Consider the following 17938-nt stretch of genomic DNA (forward strand, 5'->3'; position numbering starts at 1 on the left):
CTACAACGGTGTGTGTCTCTATCGCATTGCAGCTAACCGGAGTATGCTTAGTGCGAGCCGACGCAGCTGGGACGTATGGTGCAAATGACAAAAAAGACAGTCGGCGGCGGCGGCAGCTTATCGAGTCAAGCAAAAATTGTTTCCATGAGCGAACAGTACGTAGGAACGGCGACGACAATTTTAGCCACACAGAACAAGAGAGCAGCACCAACGGTAACAAGGATGAAGCGCGCGAATGTTTGAATTTGATTGCGAGCCAATACCGAAACATGCGGTGGTTTGTAAAAGTACTAATACTAGCAGCAGTAGAACATGTTTTTGGGCCTATTGGCTAAGGTTAAAGCATAACCAAAGACGTTCCGTACCCTATAGTAAGGCTAATTCTGAAGAATTAGAAACTAATTAGAAACATGTAATGTGTAATTGTTATTAGGAATTCCTAAATTGTTAAATTCGATCATCGTAAAGCTTTCAACTAGATTGCTATACAGACTTCCTAATATAAATGTTTTACTTGTTGCGATTTTGATATGTTTCATTGTTCCATCGAGTTATTTCTATGAGTAACTTTACGCCGGTGGTATAATAGACGCTCACGTAACAGCGAGCAAGTATTCACGCACAACAGATGTAAGGCCAATTAGAATTGTCGCTGCTACGTGTTTGCTTTGGTTGTTGTCGTGTCTGAATAATACATAAATATGGTATTGTAAGCGGCCCGTACACAATCAAACAAGTACAGAGATGCAGAGTGTACGGCGACAAAAAAAAAGAAACACCGAGAGTTAAATTAGACACTACTCTAGAAAAATGTGTATGTTTAATCGAGAGAGTGTCTCTATATGTTTGTATAATTGACACGCGGCTGTAAGCTGTGCTCCATCCACCGATAACTTTATCGCGTGGTTTAGCTATCCATCGAAAAAATGTGTCAAGGAAACAGCCCGCCGCAATTCAACTGTGAAGTGAATAATTAACTAATCCTTTCCTATTATATCATTCTGTGAAACACGTCACAGTATCGTGCAGTGGTGTTTGGTCGGTTACTGAGTACACCAAGAACGATTCGAGTTCGTATTTATCTAATACGAACACGTTCCCACATAGACAGATACAACACACATCTCAATTTATACATTTGAACTTTGTCATTAAAATAAATGAATATAAGCGAGAAGAAGACAATCAAAAAGAATTAGCATGACTTTTTTCACCTTATGCCAAATAGACGGCGGATTCGCACACCATTTTCAGCAGTGGTCTAAAACTACACAGCAGCCCCGTCTGGTGTACCTACCCCACCGAAACTATTGATGTTCCGTACACCAATGACTAATATATAGAATAACTCATTCCAAGATTTAGAAACATCGAACCAAACTGGATACTGCGAGTTGCCGCAGCTGTTATTCGGAAAAAATGATTGATTCGTAGTGTTTAGAATCGGAGCGAGCACCTTTGCGTTGATCAACTCTACTAACGTTTGCATATTTTAGACAGTCTTTCTTTATATATATAAAAAAGAACTTTGCTCAGCTATCGTATCTACTAGTAAATATGGTGAACAGCAACGCCAGTACGACTTCCTTAGTTACTTTGCCATCCACAGGAGTATTTGTTTCAGTCGAACTATAATCGAACATCTTTTTGATATACGTACGGCATCTTTATAATTTGTCACACTTCGTTAAGTTAACGATATTTCATCGAAAGCAATTGTACTCAATGCTGCCGAAGACCCGCATTCTTGTCGGCGGAACCATTAGAAGTGGCAGCGCAATATAGCGAACCACAAAAACACAAGTTACTGTATGGCTTAATTCTGGTTTAAAACAAAAGCGTTTTTTTTGCATGCGCATCTACAACATGAAAAACTAATGGATAATGATATCATTTTTCTGCACTTTTAGTATGGTTCTCAATGGACCCGATACAAGTGTGAGAGCTTTTATACTTTTAATAGAATTTTGTAATGGGGTAAACGTTAGCTAAACTTAACATAAAATTCATCCCTGAGTTCGAATTTCGTCGTAGCTTAAATCATAATATCGAATAGACATTGTCGTTGCGCTCAACGGGTGAAAACGTCAGAGCGATGGAAAATATGGTCAGTTTTGGAAATTTGATTTAGAATTCTTCACATTGGAAACAGATTATTTGACAGAGCTAAGATAAAGGGCCATGCGCAAGTAACTTGGCGTTACCGTGTTTCCTTGAGTCGTTTAGCTGTTGTATGTTTGTCAATGGATTGCATTAACTCTGTAATACAGATAGATCCAGACAGCTCTGAGTAGTACAATATTTATATTTAGGAAGGTTAATAATTAGCTTAGTTAATAGTTATCATATATAAATTAAGCGGGATATATTTTAATCTTTAGATAAAGATTTTCATAGAGTAGCTGAAAAGATACGGCAAATGGTATTTTGGTGCAAGCAAGGCACGACGGTCAGTAGAGTGAAGTCGGCCGGCCACTATAAGTAAGTGTGAGCCACTTACTTATAGTGGCCTAATCGAAATGTCTTCGGCATTGTCCATCTTCTTGACGGGGAGAGCTATTATAAAGATAGCCTCCATTTGCAAATATGTCAACAATATGTAAACTGAGAATGTACCTGACATTACAGTCAGCAACAGTGATATATATCAGGTTCTGCATATTTAAGCCAAACTGCGAAGTCGAATATAACATTACCTTTACGATGACAATGCGACATCCGATTTTCGCTGAACATCTTATGTACAGTGATGTTACGAAATGGTCTAACTCCGCATAAAACTCCGCATATGTAACACTAAGTTTTTTGTTTGTGGATGTATTGTCGTAACTGCAGAATCCCTTTGCCGGTGGAGTCAAAAATGGAACATGATTCTCTTGACCTCGCTGGAATCGAACGGAATATTTACCTCTCTGTTTATCAATCGATGACTTAAAACACGTTTTCGGGACTTACATTTTATCAAACTTTATTTCAGTACGTTGCCCATATATAGATAACAATTGTAGATTAAAGCAATCGTAAGTAGTTTGAATGAGATGCAAACATTGTTATATAATATTTACATGTCTAAATCTTTCTAAAAAATTCAGGTAAGCAGAATATATCTCTAAATAGAGGTAGAATTAGATAAAAGTAATAATAGCTTTATTTATTCACACAAACTGTATAGCATGTGTCCCTACCGCAACTTGACGTGGCAACGGCTCCTGATCAAAGGTTCGGCCATCTTTAACGACCACAACAGGACGTCCACTGTTAGTGCATCAAGGTCTCGATACATTTTTCGTGACATCATAAGTCATATCACAGCAAAGTGCAGTCTTCACTCAAGTGACTCTCTACTTTATAATCTTTATAATTATAATATATATAATAATAACTTTATAATAGAAAATCATCTTGTAACGTAAGTTGCAACCATGCTGTCAAAGATATTAAACGATAGAAAAATTTATTATGGTCAAACTTTGTAATAAGCTTTGTTTAAATCATGACCATAATAGGTTTTTTTTCAATCGTTCATGGATGTAAAGACTAAAAAAACTAACAGAAGCGTCTATTTATTCAATATTCAATACTGCAAGTTTGGGAGGTTTGCTAACCTTCAATAATAATGAGTAGTATACTGTCATAATGAGCATACTAAAGGTCAAACCTACATACGAAAATCGTTGCTGCTACTATATAAGCAGTTACTATATAAGTTACTATATAGTATAGTTACTATATAATTACTACATAAGTTAATTAATCTCTAGGCTGTGATATAATAAAAGACATGAGAGTTTTCCCTTAGAGAATTTCCTTCTTAGACAATTGCAATTAGCAACAGTTCTCTGCAGGATACTGTCATCTTTATGTGGAAGAAGGTATTAGTCATTCTATATGTTAACGATAAGTTTTCATACGTAACCTCTTGGTGCTATGCAACACTTTGCACTACTTCTAATTTACAGGCATTCCCGAATAAAAGTTCTACAACAGGCGGCTACAGAATCCAAATATCATTATTGGAGATCATAGTGGAATTGAGTTGATTTGCGCGCTGAATTTGGCGTACCACGAAAGGTAGAATTTCGAGAGAACGGAAACTTACCACTTTACATCTTTTTAACTTCCTGCAGGATTTTTTTGACTAGGCACAGTTGAAGTAATCCTGAAAAGCCGAATTAAGGATCAACCATGCATCTAGACGCAGTATGTGTTATAGCAGGCTGTGTGAACAATTATGCTCCGAACGGTGACAAGACGACGTTCGCGGTCATGAGCTGCTTTTTGAGCAGCGTAAACGACATTAACACTATAGTCCGGCTCGAAGTCAATTTATATAACTCCCGTTTACATGCTACGACAGCGCCTCCTAGAGCGCCGAAGCAGATATCACTTGAAGACTGCTCATATAAGGGTTCATCAAATCGGAATACATCTACAATGTCTAATAAACTTTGACACGAATTACTTCACTCTGTAGTCATGACCTGGCTTGGTGAAAATACGTTTGCGTTTCTGTGTCTCACTAGAAGTGGAACTTGATCGCATGACTTTGGCTATAACAGAGGATGAAATGGGGCATTCTGAGAACTGCGACAATTGATTTAATAGAATAACAAAATTGCTTTTTCCTATATATGAAGATAATTTACTGCGTCATTGGATTTGAATTAGCAAAGATTGACACGTTATAGCTAGCTTGAGGTTATCACATCATGCTTGTCGGAATCCTAATAGCTATTGCCTAAAAAAGGTTCTTGTAACACTTCAGTGAATGGCCTAGATATAAAGCTATCGACCGTAACACGCTGCTCCCAGCCAACCGTTGGAAGATCTTCGACAAATCGCATACTACTTTGTCGAAACGTGATTCCATTTATTTGAAATTGCCAATCCAGTTAAATCTATTTTTAGCTCTAATATTTTATAAAATACTGGAAAAATTCAAGAAACCGTTTCTATTACGGCACAGAAAAACTGGATTTTTTGGCATAAAGACTATATAAATACGTTCACAGAGGATATAGCTCAGCTCATATGCTCTTATCAACTGAAGTAGAAACATAACCATTAAATATACTATAAATAATGATTTTTACGCTTGGAATGGTTTGACTTTTGCATATTTGTTGTTATCAACATGGAATCTAGTAAATCACTGTTACCATTCTAAAATATTCATAGCTTCAATTCTCAGATAAACGTATCGGTACACACTATATCAGTTAAATTACCGGATGAAACATATCCCAATTATGTGTTTTACGTCCTTATTACACACAAATACATCGATCTGCAATTACGATTCAAACTGACCCTGATAAGTAAAATTCAACAGGTGATACTTTAATAACTGTATGTATTGTTTTTTTGGGATATTTGCCCTATAGCTCAATAACCATTGTTTTAATAAAATGTTTCGGTTCTTAGATCGCGAATTCGTAACTGATCGAACGTTTTTCACTTGCTTCGTTCTAAATTCTCTGTAGATTCAAGTTAAACTGATTATAGGAATAGCAATCAAAGGAGCTTTCCATATTAGGTGGCATTAACTGCTCTTGTCTTCAAAAATCATTTCGAGACGTTTGTTCGTTATCGAAATTCATACGTTTTGATAAATCATCCTGTGGCAGGCATCTAAATAGTGCAAATGTCTTCACTATAGGCGCTACCATTTCGGACTTAATAGGTTTGCGTACCTTAACCTTCTAAGGCGACCTCTGCTCCTCTCAATCAGTCAGTACGACTGGATCGAATCACTATCTTTCCTTCTAGAAAAGTTCACCACAGCAGACGACTGAAGATACCACTTACTTGCGGATCTATTATGGACCGATTTCCTTTTGACAATCATGTGTGCACGTTTACCTTTTGCGCAATCATATGCCGCAGAGATCAGGTATAGCAAGTTCTCTGAAAATGTATGATATGGCTTCAACCTGTTTTCGGTATATTTATACTGAGAAATTTAACTTAAACCGGTAATATATGCCTAGCAGTTTAAGCATAAAAGCCAGTTTACTTTCCCTTCCGGTATCGAACATATGTAACTTACTCAGGTTGTGAAATTTGCTAGTTTTCATGGAGAATTCATTCATTTTCGAGATGGTGCCAACTATGAAATTCTTAAGATCAGTTCATTCGCAGGTGACAACAGGGAACCACCATTTAAAGTGCAAATAAAACAACTAAACAAAAAGCAATACATATGCTTCATTGTATACCATATTTATAGTCATAGTTTATGAATATCAATGTGGTTCCGACCAAAATAAGCACCAACGCGACGTTAATTCATGAGAATTTTTGATTGAAGGCGTATCTCGTTAAGCTGACTTTGTGACCTTCTAAATACTAACAGGTGCAGTAGCACTGGGACATGCTGACTCCGGCATTTACTACGTCTTCTGGTATCTCAGACTTAAACGCACGCCCACTACTGATCGAGCTGTTCTTTGGAACAGATATCGATCTACAACATAGCATGTATTAAAGCATAGATAGTGTTCACGCGAGGGAAGACTATCTATTAGGTAACATTGTAAATGACTATGTTCATAATTGTAACAACCGCATTTATGAAATTCTGGTTCAAACATGTCCCACCGCGTTGCATAATAGGTAAAGCGCCTCATGCAGTCACTGTTTTCGTATTACCTCTTACATAAAATTCTATGAAAGCCACCTGATCTAGGATATGTTACTGTTACTGCATTTAGTAAATAAGTCTTGCCCGATGAAACCAAAGCAGAAGCAGCAAACAACGGGAGGCCAATAAGCGCCTCTATTGAAAAAGAACTTGCAGGATAAAGAAGATGTTCTTATGGATATTCTTAATTGATCGTTTAAATTGAGCATATGGGCTCTCTATTCTTAAACTATCGCTAATATTATTATAATTTTGTTATAAACAAAATTCGTTTCTGCCGCGAATACTACGTGATGACTATAGCGAGAAACAATGAACCTAATACTATTTATACAGATCGTTAACGAAAATTAATGAAAACAATACGTTGTAGGTCGATGCTGTCGAAGGAGCGATCATTTGATAAGATTCCCTTTTATTCAACTAATAATTTCAACCAGTTCTCATGTCGATTCCGGAGCTACAGAGGTCTAACGCTGATTGATTAGCTGACCTCATGAGTCTGAGATTGACTTTTGTCAGTAGAACTTACCGAAAATATAATAATTGAATGTTAATGCTTCTGGTGTATTCCAAGTTTATATAACACAGATGTTCTTTAGAGCAAAATAGTACCCTGTACTGAAGGATTCTTGAACTGTTAGAATTATCGAGGCAAACCCTTAACATATTCTATGAGGATAAAGTGTTACCGGATAGTTAAATCATTTTCTCGAACTAAATTGGTTTGTGGAATACTTTTGCTATTGAATTTATGTAGAAACAGGAACAAGGGCTCGCCTTTAATATCTAATAACGACGAATGGCATGCGAAATGGGCTAGCAACAGGAATTGATCTGGTAGCGTTAAACGTTTGGGATTACGTGTCTGCTTCGTTGAGTATATATTCATCGCCTACTTAAACAGGTGAGACAATTTTTCAAAACTGATCTAGCGATCCTTTTACTTAACGTCTTCCTTAGAGTTCTATATGCAGAAAGAAGGCCACAGTACCAACTATGAAATTTACGAAACACAGACAATATTCGTTTATTGTTTCGTTAAATTATCGTTCGTATAGTATTTGTTTATTATTAAATTGATTTAACTTAATAATGGAAGACGGCATCCGATGTTGAACTGTTCAGACGTGAGTAAACATTAGTATGTCGTTAACGTGTTATATATATATATATATATATATATATATATATATATATATATGTAAAACTGCTTAATTAGTAAACATTTTTTCGTTCTAGGTCGCTAATTAATACGTATGTCTTACAGGCACCCCCGAGAGCACGAAGCTGACAACAAAGACTTTGTCGAAAAGGCCCTTAAACGGAAAGGGCGCACGTTTTGCGATCGGTTGATTCTTTATCTACAAAGACCAAATGCGCGCATCACAAACGACGCTCATATCGTATGGGAGGTATTTTATTGCCAAGAATGGCATTGTAACTGAGGACGTGAGGTATGCTCTGGAAGCATACAAAAAGGCTATGGACTAGTTGATTAATAATAAATTGGCAAAAGTGTTGTAGTCTAACCCTAGTTACTCATCCTTTAATAGCATATACTCGATCATACAATTGCTGAGACAGTTACAACGAGTTCGCTGAAAACATGAATAGATACTTTACGACTGGGCCGTAGGTTAATTCGTTTGCCTCGTTTCTCAATGACGATCAGTTTCTAAATTGGAGCAGATCACGCGGTGAAGGGCTGGCTTGCTCATCCAACCGAAGGGCCCTTGGCATACCCTTCTCAAAGGAAACACCTTTTGTGTCTAACCTTTGATGCATGGATTAATCGAGTCGAAAACGGAAATATCCTTTTGATAAAGGATTTACGCATTCTGTGAAACCATATTGAATATTTAAGTTGTAACTGAGCGAATAAGATATGTAACTTTTTACATGATATCTTTGGTCCGGTGTCTTTAATGACCGTGAGTGTGAATGAGATCTATACGAACTTTCTGGAGTGCGATTCAATTTTGGTTAACAAGGTCACCCCGACGGTAGTTTTCGATCTATATGACAGCAAAATTAAGAAATATTATTGCTATTTGTTTGCAAAGTCTTATCGCCTCATACTCAAGTAAATTACCCTTATGAAATTGATAAGGCCTAAAAATAGTTACTGAATCCAACTTAGATTGGAAGGAGTCCCTTTGGTTTTTGTTACGCCATCTCCCAAACTCGGCTCACTTCAACTTGAACACGGCCGGTTTACTAGTCGATTACTGTTGACCTTTTTGTGACAGCTTCGTGTGCGCATCCTCAACTACCATTATTCGCGTTAAAGTAACGATGCGTAGTAATAGGACATCTTCACGTAACAATATCTAAATTAATAAACAAACTAAAACCTAAATGCAAATCAGCAGCTCCTAACTAAAAATCGCGCCTTAGTCTAAAGAGCTCTTTTAAGACACTTCATACAAGGCTCTTCGAACAAAGTTGCAAGTGCGCCATTTGCCTATGATTGTCGCCTGTATCGCGGATCTTCAAGACCGTCCGAGTATGATCGAACAGACGGCCATGAACGATGGTCAGATAAACCGTGCCAGTGGCCTTCTAGTCCTATGATAGAGGGTTTATGATTATTTAAAATGTGTGATCAAGTATTGACGCTAATGTAGTAAACTTTTTTTTCTTTCTGGTTAGTGCCTTTATTTATTATCGTCACTCAGCGTCGCGCGTACGACGTTGTTTCGTTCAACATTGTACGCATGCGTTGTTGTTAGTAAATAAACGAAAACGAAATATAAGAAAATGTCATATTCGGCTGAAGATTTAACATCACTGCAAAATGTCAAATTACGCTCTAAATGGTTATAAGTAGTTCTTAAATAAAGGTAATGTAATTGATCGTAGCTGCCTCAAGGTCGATTTATCCATTTATTTGAAATGAAGCAAAGATAGCAGTTGAAGAGAGCTCCGTTCACAAAAGAGTTAAAAAGCAACTTAATCTAACATAAGGTTAGATTTATATTCAAAATATATGGTATGATGCTTGTTACGATCTTATTTGTAAAATGACATACATGAGAATATAGCGTAGTATCTCCCTTGAACTAATATCAATTAACACTGGGGCAGATACAAGCACAATACACGCGTAACGACTATAATAAGCATAGGGCATTAACTATAAAAATTCTTTGAAGTGTTTGTTTTACTGGCGTATCCAATAATATCTATACGGAATTTTTCCTGTGTCATTTGATATAGTGGAGCTTTCTGCCACTCTGCATGTTACCTCGGTCACGCTACGAAACAGAAGACTCTCTCGCCCTTCATTAGGATCCACCAATCTAAGATTATTTGTCTTGGGATTTTGCTATACGTCTCTAAGGCACACTAATCAATAAAAATTGGATAATGTGGACTTTACTAACGTTCATTGTAAAAAAATAATAATAAGTTCATCAAGTAGAACACGTGCGTGATGTTGTCTCTCATAAAACAACTACATGCATAAACATACGTGCCCCGTACCAAAGTATTGTCTTTACACTGTTGCTAGAAAAGCATGCTTCGGTAATTTGTAAAAAATGACGGAACGAATATAGCAATCCCTTCGCATAAATTTTGCTCACGTCAATTCATCCATACCAAGTACAGTGTTTACGTTGTTGACTGCTAATTAAGCTACTATGTTAATAGTAGCTTCTGAAGCGATTTTCTCACATTTTATAATTACGCATCGAATACGCTAATGAGAAGTAATACAAATATTAATTGCTTTTGCATCATTATAGAGTTGCGGTCTAAGTCTTCAGGTTAGCACCGCAACAAATCGTGTTTGCAAAAAGTGCGCAGGATTATTGCAGGCCGGATCCTGCAGTGATTTGACTTAACTGCAGCAGACAGTGTTTTTAAAAAGAAGCTTTAACCAAATTTTAGGAATTGTACAAACTTAGCCGATTCCTCATGGTTGTTAGTACAACAATAACAACGTGATCAACCGAGTCACGCCTATAATTTCTATTTTCATCCTTTGCCAACACCAAAGGGATACTTTTGTATCGTTTGACGTGTATGTTTGTATTGATTCCTGATGCTCACCTAAGAGCTGCTATATATGAGGCGTTCCTTCAGCCTTTGTTACCCCGGCGAGTTCCTGCTTGACCATCAACGGCATTGATTTTATGGAGATATTTAGCTGCCTTATATAGTTTTTTTTAGCTAATCAATCGTAATTACATGTATCCGATAGTAGATATATTTGCGTGCTGTGGTAGATAAATAATAAAGTATATTAAATCTGATCACTCAAGCGTCAGAAATTTCGCCTACATATTAACTTCACCTACTTACCAGTCTATTCTGATTAAACCTTTAGCCCGTACTGTAGCATAGGTCCGCGCGCAGACAAAAGTTTAAGATCTATTATAAAATTAATATTACAAGCTATACAAAATCCAATAAGAGAATAGCGGGCATCTATGTTCTCGAAAAGGACTCAACGATTTCAATGACGTGCTGGCACCTTAGTGCATCGTGACCAAAGGCATATCTTTTGCTGTCTGGGAACAAGTTAACATTAGATGTCGCAATTATTGCTTGGCTTCCCAAATATACAAAAATCCTTCTGGTCATTTTTGCACTCAGGTGTGTGCACCTTGACTTCTGTGTTAAATCGTGCTTTAATTATGACAGGGGGACAGATCTGCTTCTTCTTTGGAAAATTTGCGTTAATTTGAAAGTTTAAATCTTTAAAGGTTTGCAAAAAATACAGGAAGCTCAATGCAGTTACAACTAATATATTATGTATTTCCTTTTAGAATTAATTATAATGATAACGTCAGACCGTTATATAAAACAATATTAGCGATAAAATCAATTACCTGCTTCGTTGAATGGTGGGTTTACACTGAACTTGAAAAAATATATTTATTGATTCTCTACCAGATGGTCAAAAATACTGGACTAACAATTCTCATGTCTCAACTAGCCATGCTGTCATAAAACGATATCTTTTTAACCCAAAGCGCCGCTAGAAGAGATGTGCGATTTAGATCGAAGTATATGTTTGAGATAAAACAGTTGACCGCACCAATAATACCTTTGAAGCCAACACAGAAATCTATGGTCATTTCAGTTATCTTTCTGTTGATCAAGACAAAATCTATAAAATATGTTATTACATCATTCAGGCCATGAGGATATATATAGGAGGAGCAAATTGTTTTCTTGGTTCGCTAATATCAGCTAGACAAAGCTAAAAATCGTCTTTTCAATGAGGGTTCTGTCTTCTTGCAATTTCAATAATAGAGTGATATACTGAATGGCTATTTCCGACAGGTTATAGTCGCACGGTGCAGTGCAATCATGTTACAACAAGAATAGGCCTGACAACAGGCTTTAACCTAATCTTCAGATGTTCCAAATTTCACCACAAAAGCTAACCTAGTACAGCAACAAATTTTCCGTCTCATAGTCTTCGCTGGAAGATTATGCACAGCGTCGCGCTGCCATTGATACGCCGTATATTAAAAAAAAAACATTTCAACCCGTGTTATATATATTATTATTATTATATTAAAAATAGTATAAAAAAACGTATTTAAAAGGAAGATGAATTGCGTTTTACGTAAGTTCTTCTATTAATACGCTGTACGTAGATGCTGTTATCAGCAGCTACTCACCTTATAATGGGGAGTAAATAAGTGCATGAAGCTTTGGATACATTAACTTCATTCAAGGCGAAGCCAACCCATACCAGAGTTTGACCAGGAATAATTCTGTTTTATTATATCTCTAAGATTACCTCATATCTTAAAATAAGGACAGTTCAGAATCAGTCCTTCATATCAGACTGTTTCACACGCTCTCGGAGCTTGTTTCACGCGCGAAATAATATGCCGTGAATAGCCAATGTGTTCACTAATGTATGTCTGTTATTTCAACCATGTGTTTCAGCGGTGTGAATTACATGTTTGAATGCTTTCAACAGGCTAAACAAGTGAATAATCAAGTATGGGGACTTTTCGAAGCGAAGTGTCACGGTCCGGGTGGCTAGTGAGTGCGTTGCAACATGCTCCCATATTGATTTAGATTGGCACATTAGCAAAAATTATTATAAAATACGGGATTAGGGTTAAATGAAAAATAAAGAATCATAGGGAATTACTATTAAGGTTAGTAGCTGCTCGTATGGCTTCCATGTCGTCTTATAGTTTTGCTGAAAAAGCTCCAGATAAGTCCAGCAAGGCTCATCTCGGCTAAACTCGTAATGAGGCTAAGTTCTTCGTCGAAAAAGGTGATTTGCTCACATAGAGGAAATACCTGAAAGCGCTAAATGAAAATATAAGTAAAAAATAAATATGACTTGTTAACTCTTCGGTCACTGTATTTGTTAGAATAAAAAAAATGGCAAACTAAAGCCAGCAGGCCGATAGCTTTAATCCACTTATTAAAACATTTAGTCGATTAAAAATAATTTTTTCTGAAACGTCTATTATTGAAAAAGACATTTCAATGCTCAGTCAATTTAGAGATCTTCAAGGGATCTCTTCTTTGCTTGCGTAGAATCGGTTAACATTTATTAATGTGAGTATTAAGCGTATCCTCGTTATATTACATCACCAATGAAAAACAATCGAGCAGATACATTGATATTATAATAGACTTTTCTTATTGAAAAATTCTATATCGCTGAATAGAATGTATATCGAATTTAAAATGAATCTCAGGTCACTAAAAACCGTAACCTTAAATATGTGTCAGCGCCTATAAAAACTAACCTTATTTTAATATAACATTCCAATACCATTCTATATGTTTCCAGTTCAGTACGTTACAGTTAATAATTACGCTTAAAGAGAAGCAATCAAGTAGCATAGAGCTACGTCTTTTGTTACAAGTTTGAGTAAAGTTATACAGCCTAAGAGAATGTCGATTTTTCCACCGAACTGGCGGCACGATAGTTTTTTTATTGATTACTTATCCAGAAGATATTCATTTTAGTATCATTTATGCGCTTTAAGATTATTTTTGTATTGCAAGCATTTGCAAGTATTTTTGACTAAATGTACCATTATTAAAAATTGACAAAATTTATTCATAGACTATTCACTCATTTAATAACTATAGTGACAATACTTGGCAACAATTTGGCTTCAATTCATGACATATACCGAATTATTTTTTCTGAAGTGTAGGTTGGTAGTTTATTTTTCTTAAAAAAATGCTTAATGTTTAAATGTTAAAAGATGTTTAAATGCCTTTGGGCTCAGTAGAGCTATGTCTGTCTGGGGTGGCCTGACAAGTATGAAGCCTGTATGTCGTGGGCCCCAGACGCTTTAAAATGGTCGTACTTACTGCGGTCATTCATTGTCTACTAAATCATCTGGACGTACTGGGCGGAAATTGAAGTTAGTACTGTATGGAATTTCTATTTATGATAAAACACTTTAATTTCTTAAATAAAACTAGAAGTCTTAAGTTTATTAAAACGTTATTAATTACACGTATATTACAAGTAGTGGGTGAACTTAGGAAACTTTAACATTGAGTATATTCAGATTTTCATTCTTTATAATTGCTTTTCATTGCATATGACACCTCAAAAACAGTGTACTTTCTTATAAAAGCTAAACTTGCTTGTGTTCTAGAACATTATTGTTATTATTACTCACGAAAGCATATACGATGACAACATTGCTTCTGCAACTGCATTTCTTTGCTCTTCTCCCGTATAGTGACTGCCATACGTGTTCTAAATTGTTTCTTTTTGCCTATCGTATCCACTTGCGTTTGATCACTTGTGTCATTTGAACTATTTGTATAATTAAAAAATATAAGCGAGGGGCTAGGGACAGTAATAAGCCGTATATATTTATCACTGTATCGTTAATGCTACTGGTAGTAAGCCGTTGATAGGTAAGCAGGCCTTCACGTGTACGGCAAGGTTTTCGACGCTTTGTTCCGGAATTAAGTAGCCCTTGATGTTGCACCAGCTGCAAAACTCGGCGTAGAGGAGCAATTGTTGTACTTATTCTGTTATCCTATTCCATTAAGCATCTCGAGTACTATTTTGTATTTTGTCTGTTACTCTATAGGGATTATTTCAGCGTCTAGCGTACTATACTGACAGTGACAGCATAAAAGCGACAAATGTTGATCGAATTGATGTTATCTTTTCCCGCAAAAGTATAATTGTTTAAGTCAGTATTTTAGTATACACAAACTATAACGTGACAAAGGAGCATACAGCAAAGGTAATTTTACATGATATAAGCAAAATCGCGTGATACAAAATATTGAAATAAATCGTACGTTTCTGCTGTTACACACAGTCATACGTGCACTGATGTTGCGAACATGATCACATATTTAAAGCTTTAAGACTCAAATTGAAATCTGCCCGCGTTAGTCCGATGCGTAACAGACGCCGTTTCCATTAAACCGAGAGCAAATGTTTATAAACAGTGGTTCGCGGAGACGGGCACTCGGAGTTTGGAAAGCACATGCGGTAGTCACTGTTCTATGAGGTACCGTTCGCTTAAATTACGCAGGACGCTCAAATTATACGGGCCCTGATTGTTGGATAACGGAGTGCGCTATACAGTTTGTTTGAGCATTCACGGTGAATTCCAGTAGTCTCTGATAAGAAAGGGTCATTGATTAAGGACGATGTGGGTTAAACAGGCACCACGAGCGCTCATTTCCCGTATGCGCGCAATCTCCACCCAATTTGGTAAGACATTTCCGGTTGGTCAAGAAGATTCATCTATCTCAGTTCGTTCTACGCCATTACAGTCTAATCTACTTAAACGTCTAACACACTTGTATCCCAATTACTTTGCGTGCAGGAGTGAACGACCTAGACGTATGAAGTTATCCATTTAGGTTTTCGGCAGCGAGGTAAATTTATCCTTCTGATTGAAGAACTGATCATAAAATTAATATTTTAACTTGCTACACGTTGTAATCCATTCTGTCGTCACTACAAAGTAAAGTAGTAACTTTACTGTTGAAAAAAGGACTTCGACTGCTAATCAGAATTAAAAAAAAAGTCTGGGTGAAAAATCATCAGTTGTTATAATCAAGTGTAGAATCTGAAATTCACGTCGTGCACTGACGAAGAACTGTGGATTGCGCGTACAGGTCTTCTACATATTGTGATTATGATTATATTTTAGTCCGGACTAAAGTCCATAAGTATGCATGTGCCTTGACTGTATATTTTTGATCGTTGAGTAGGTGTGGTATCAAAATGTGGTTTGTTTTTTGTATTTGGTTAATTCTCGTGCGTATGTATATACTGGAGCGATTTTTAGGTGCCTTTTGCCGCTAACTCAATGAAGTAATCTAATAAACGTAAGCATCCGGAATTGCTTTTAACACTGTCAGTCGCAAGAAACATGTGATAGGTAAAGATTCGCGTTTAAAGAAGGATTTATTTAAATATATTAGGGCAGATTAAATAATTCTGCTTATTTAAAAAAATATTAGCACTTACAAAGATTGTTATAAAAATGTGCATGACCTCAGCAGTTTAGAGGTTGATCATATTAATAGTTTTTAAAAAATGACATGCCAACAATACGGACATGGAAACTTTTGCCGCACGCAGTGCCCACGTATTGTGAATACTAAGATTTATACAAACTTTCCTAAAGTTTATTTTGATAATCGTTTTAGCTTCGTTTTAATTAATAAAGATCGTTTCTATTTTATGCAAAGTAAAGCTTTCGATGTTACCTAAAATACCCCATATACAACTTTATATCTAATCTTATACTACCCACAGTTTAAAATGAAAATTTTAATAATCAGATGCACAATTTATGTATTATAAGTGCCTGTTTCAACTTTATTAGATATTCATTATAAACAATAGCTTAACTATTAAATGGTCGTAGATTTCCACAGATCAAATTGATGTCAATAAACTTAAATATGCGTAACTTAATGACTAATTGTCCTTTCAGCTCCTGCAGTTGCTGCACAGTCAGAAATGGATGAAGCCCATGATCATGAAGACCAGGTCAGTGTTGTATCCGATGAAAACTGAATGTATGACATTTGCATCATATATCTAGGGTTTTTCTATGATTTTTTTTGCTATTACTACCTAAGGCCATAATACTTACTATTATAGAAATTCATTATTACGTTCAGTTGACATTTAGTGAGAATAATGTCGGGATGACGGTGGGATGGCCGCAGAACATACTACAAAAAAAAGACACGAAATGAAATCAGGTATATATATTAAAGACAACAATTAGTTTAGATCAATCGTGGGTATTGAAGACATTTAAATGAGACATGCTTGCCTAGTTTCATTCTGCGTAAATATTTTTTTGGGCCAATTACAAGTTACTAAATCAAATTTAAGAAAATTACTTGCATTTTGTACATATGTCTCTGCTAGCAACTTACAACATTGCTTGTTTTCAGCCCATATGGGGGATGTCGAACCCGTACGATAAGGAACGCAGGGAGTGCCTATTATGTGCTCACAAAATTGTTATTGACTATAAAGTACGTTAATGGAGTAATAGACGCTTCAATATATTCAATCTATATATTTTTTAGAATATTCTAAAAAAATCAAGCTTATATTAAATGCATTGACATATTGATAAAGTGCTCACTGTAGCTGTGGAAAAAGATTATGAAATTAAAACAAGCTTAAATTACACAGAATATTGAGATAAATGGGTACTGGCAGTATAACTAAATAATTAGTACGTTTTTTTTTTTTATTTCACTTGTAGAATGTACAGCTTATCTCACAGTTTGTGTCGCCACACACTGGCAAATTGTATGATAGGCACATCACTGGTCTGTGTTTGCAACAGCAGAAACGTTTGCAAAAGGCACATATAATGGCTAAATCTCTTCTCCTAATGCCGGACTACTTTAAAGATCTTCGGTTCGTCAAGGATCCCAAACTATTCGACCCAATGCGGCCGCAGAGGATGAATCCGTACTAAGCGAGTCGTTCTTGATAAAATTTCGAATCTGGCAAGTTGCGGTTGTACGGGCTACCACATATAATACAAAAAATGGATGAATATATATCAAATCTGAGAGAAAAAGGAATTCTGTATATAGGGCCGTCAATTTTCAATTGTAGAAGAATTGTAATAAAGCGGTACATGCATTTTTACTGTAACTATTAAAATATAATGGGCTTTCCTGTTAATGCAGCTGAGCGTAGATAAAAAAAATATGTGGAGTTGAAATAAATGAAAAAAATATATAGTTGTACAATTCTTTTGTCGATTTCTACAGAACCTATTATTTACATCGATATAATGTAGATATTATTAAAAATCTGAAGTA

General features: G+C 36.0%; 1 protein-coding gene and 1 long non-coding RNA gene across 2 annotated transcripts; both read left to right on the forward strand.

Annotated features, from left to right (window-relative positions):
- The first annotated feature begins 25 nt into the window (after positions 1–25).
- On the forward strand, positions 26–8169 carry LOC147756769 (uncharacterized). The gene is made up of 4 exons (XR_015323294.1): positions 26–277; positions 3960–4071; positions 7404–7550; positions 7914–8169. It is a non-coding gene; the product is annotated as an uncharacterized LOC147756769 (long non-coding RNA).
- A 6913-nt stretch (positions 8170–15082) lies between these two features.
- On the forward strand, positions 15083–17866 carry mRpS18C (mitochondrial ribosomal protein S18C). Its single transcript, XM_022797230.2, has 4 exons — positions 15083–15338; positions 16576–16631; positions 17048–17131; positions 17368–17866. Exons 1-4 carry the CDS (start codon positions 15275–15277, stop codon positions 17584–17586), a joined length of 423 nt encoding a protein of 140 aa, XP_022652965.1. The 5' UTR covers positions 15083–15274; the 3' UTR covers positions 17587–17866.
- The last annotated feature ends 72 nt before the right edge of the window (positions 17867–17938 follow it).

The sequence above is a fragment of the Varroa destructor genome, unplaced genomic scaffold (assembly GCF_002443255.2).
Source record: "Varroa destructor unplaced genomic scaffold, Vdes_3.0 BEIS01000003.1, whole genome shotgun sequence".
Classification (NCBI taxonomy): domain Eukaryota; kingdom Metazoa; phylum Arthropoda; class Arachnida; order Mesostigmata; family Varroidae; genus Varroa; species Varroa destructor.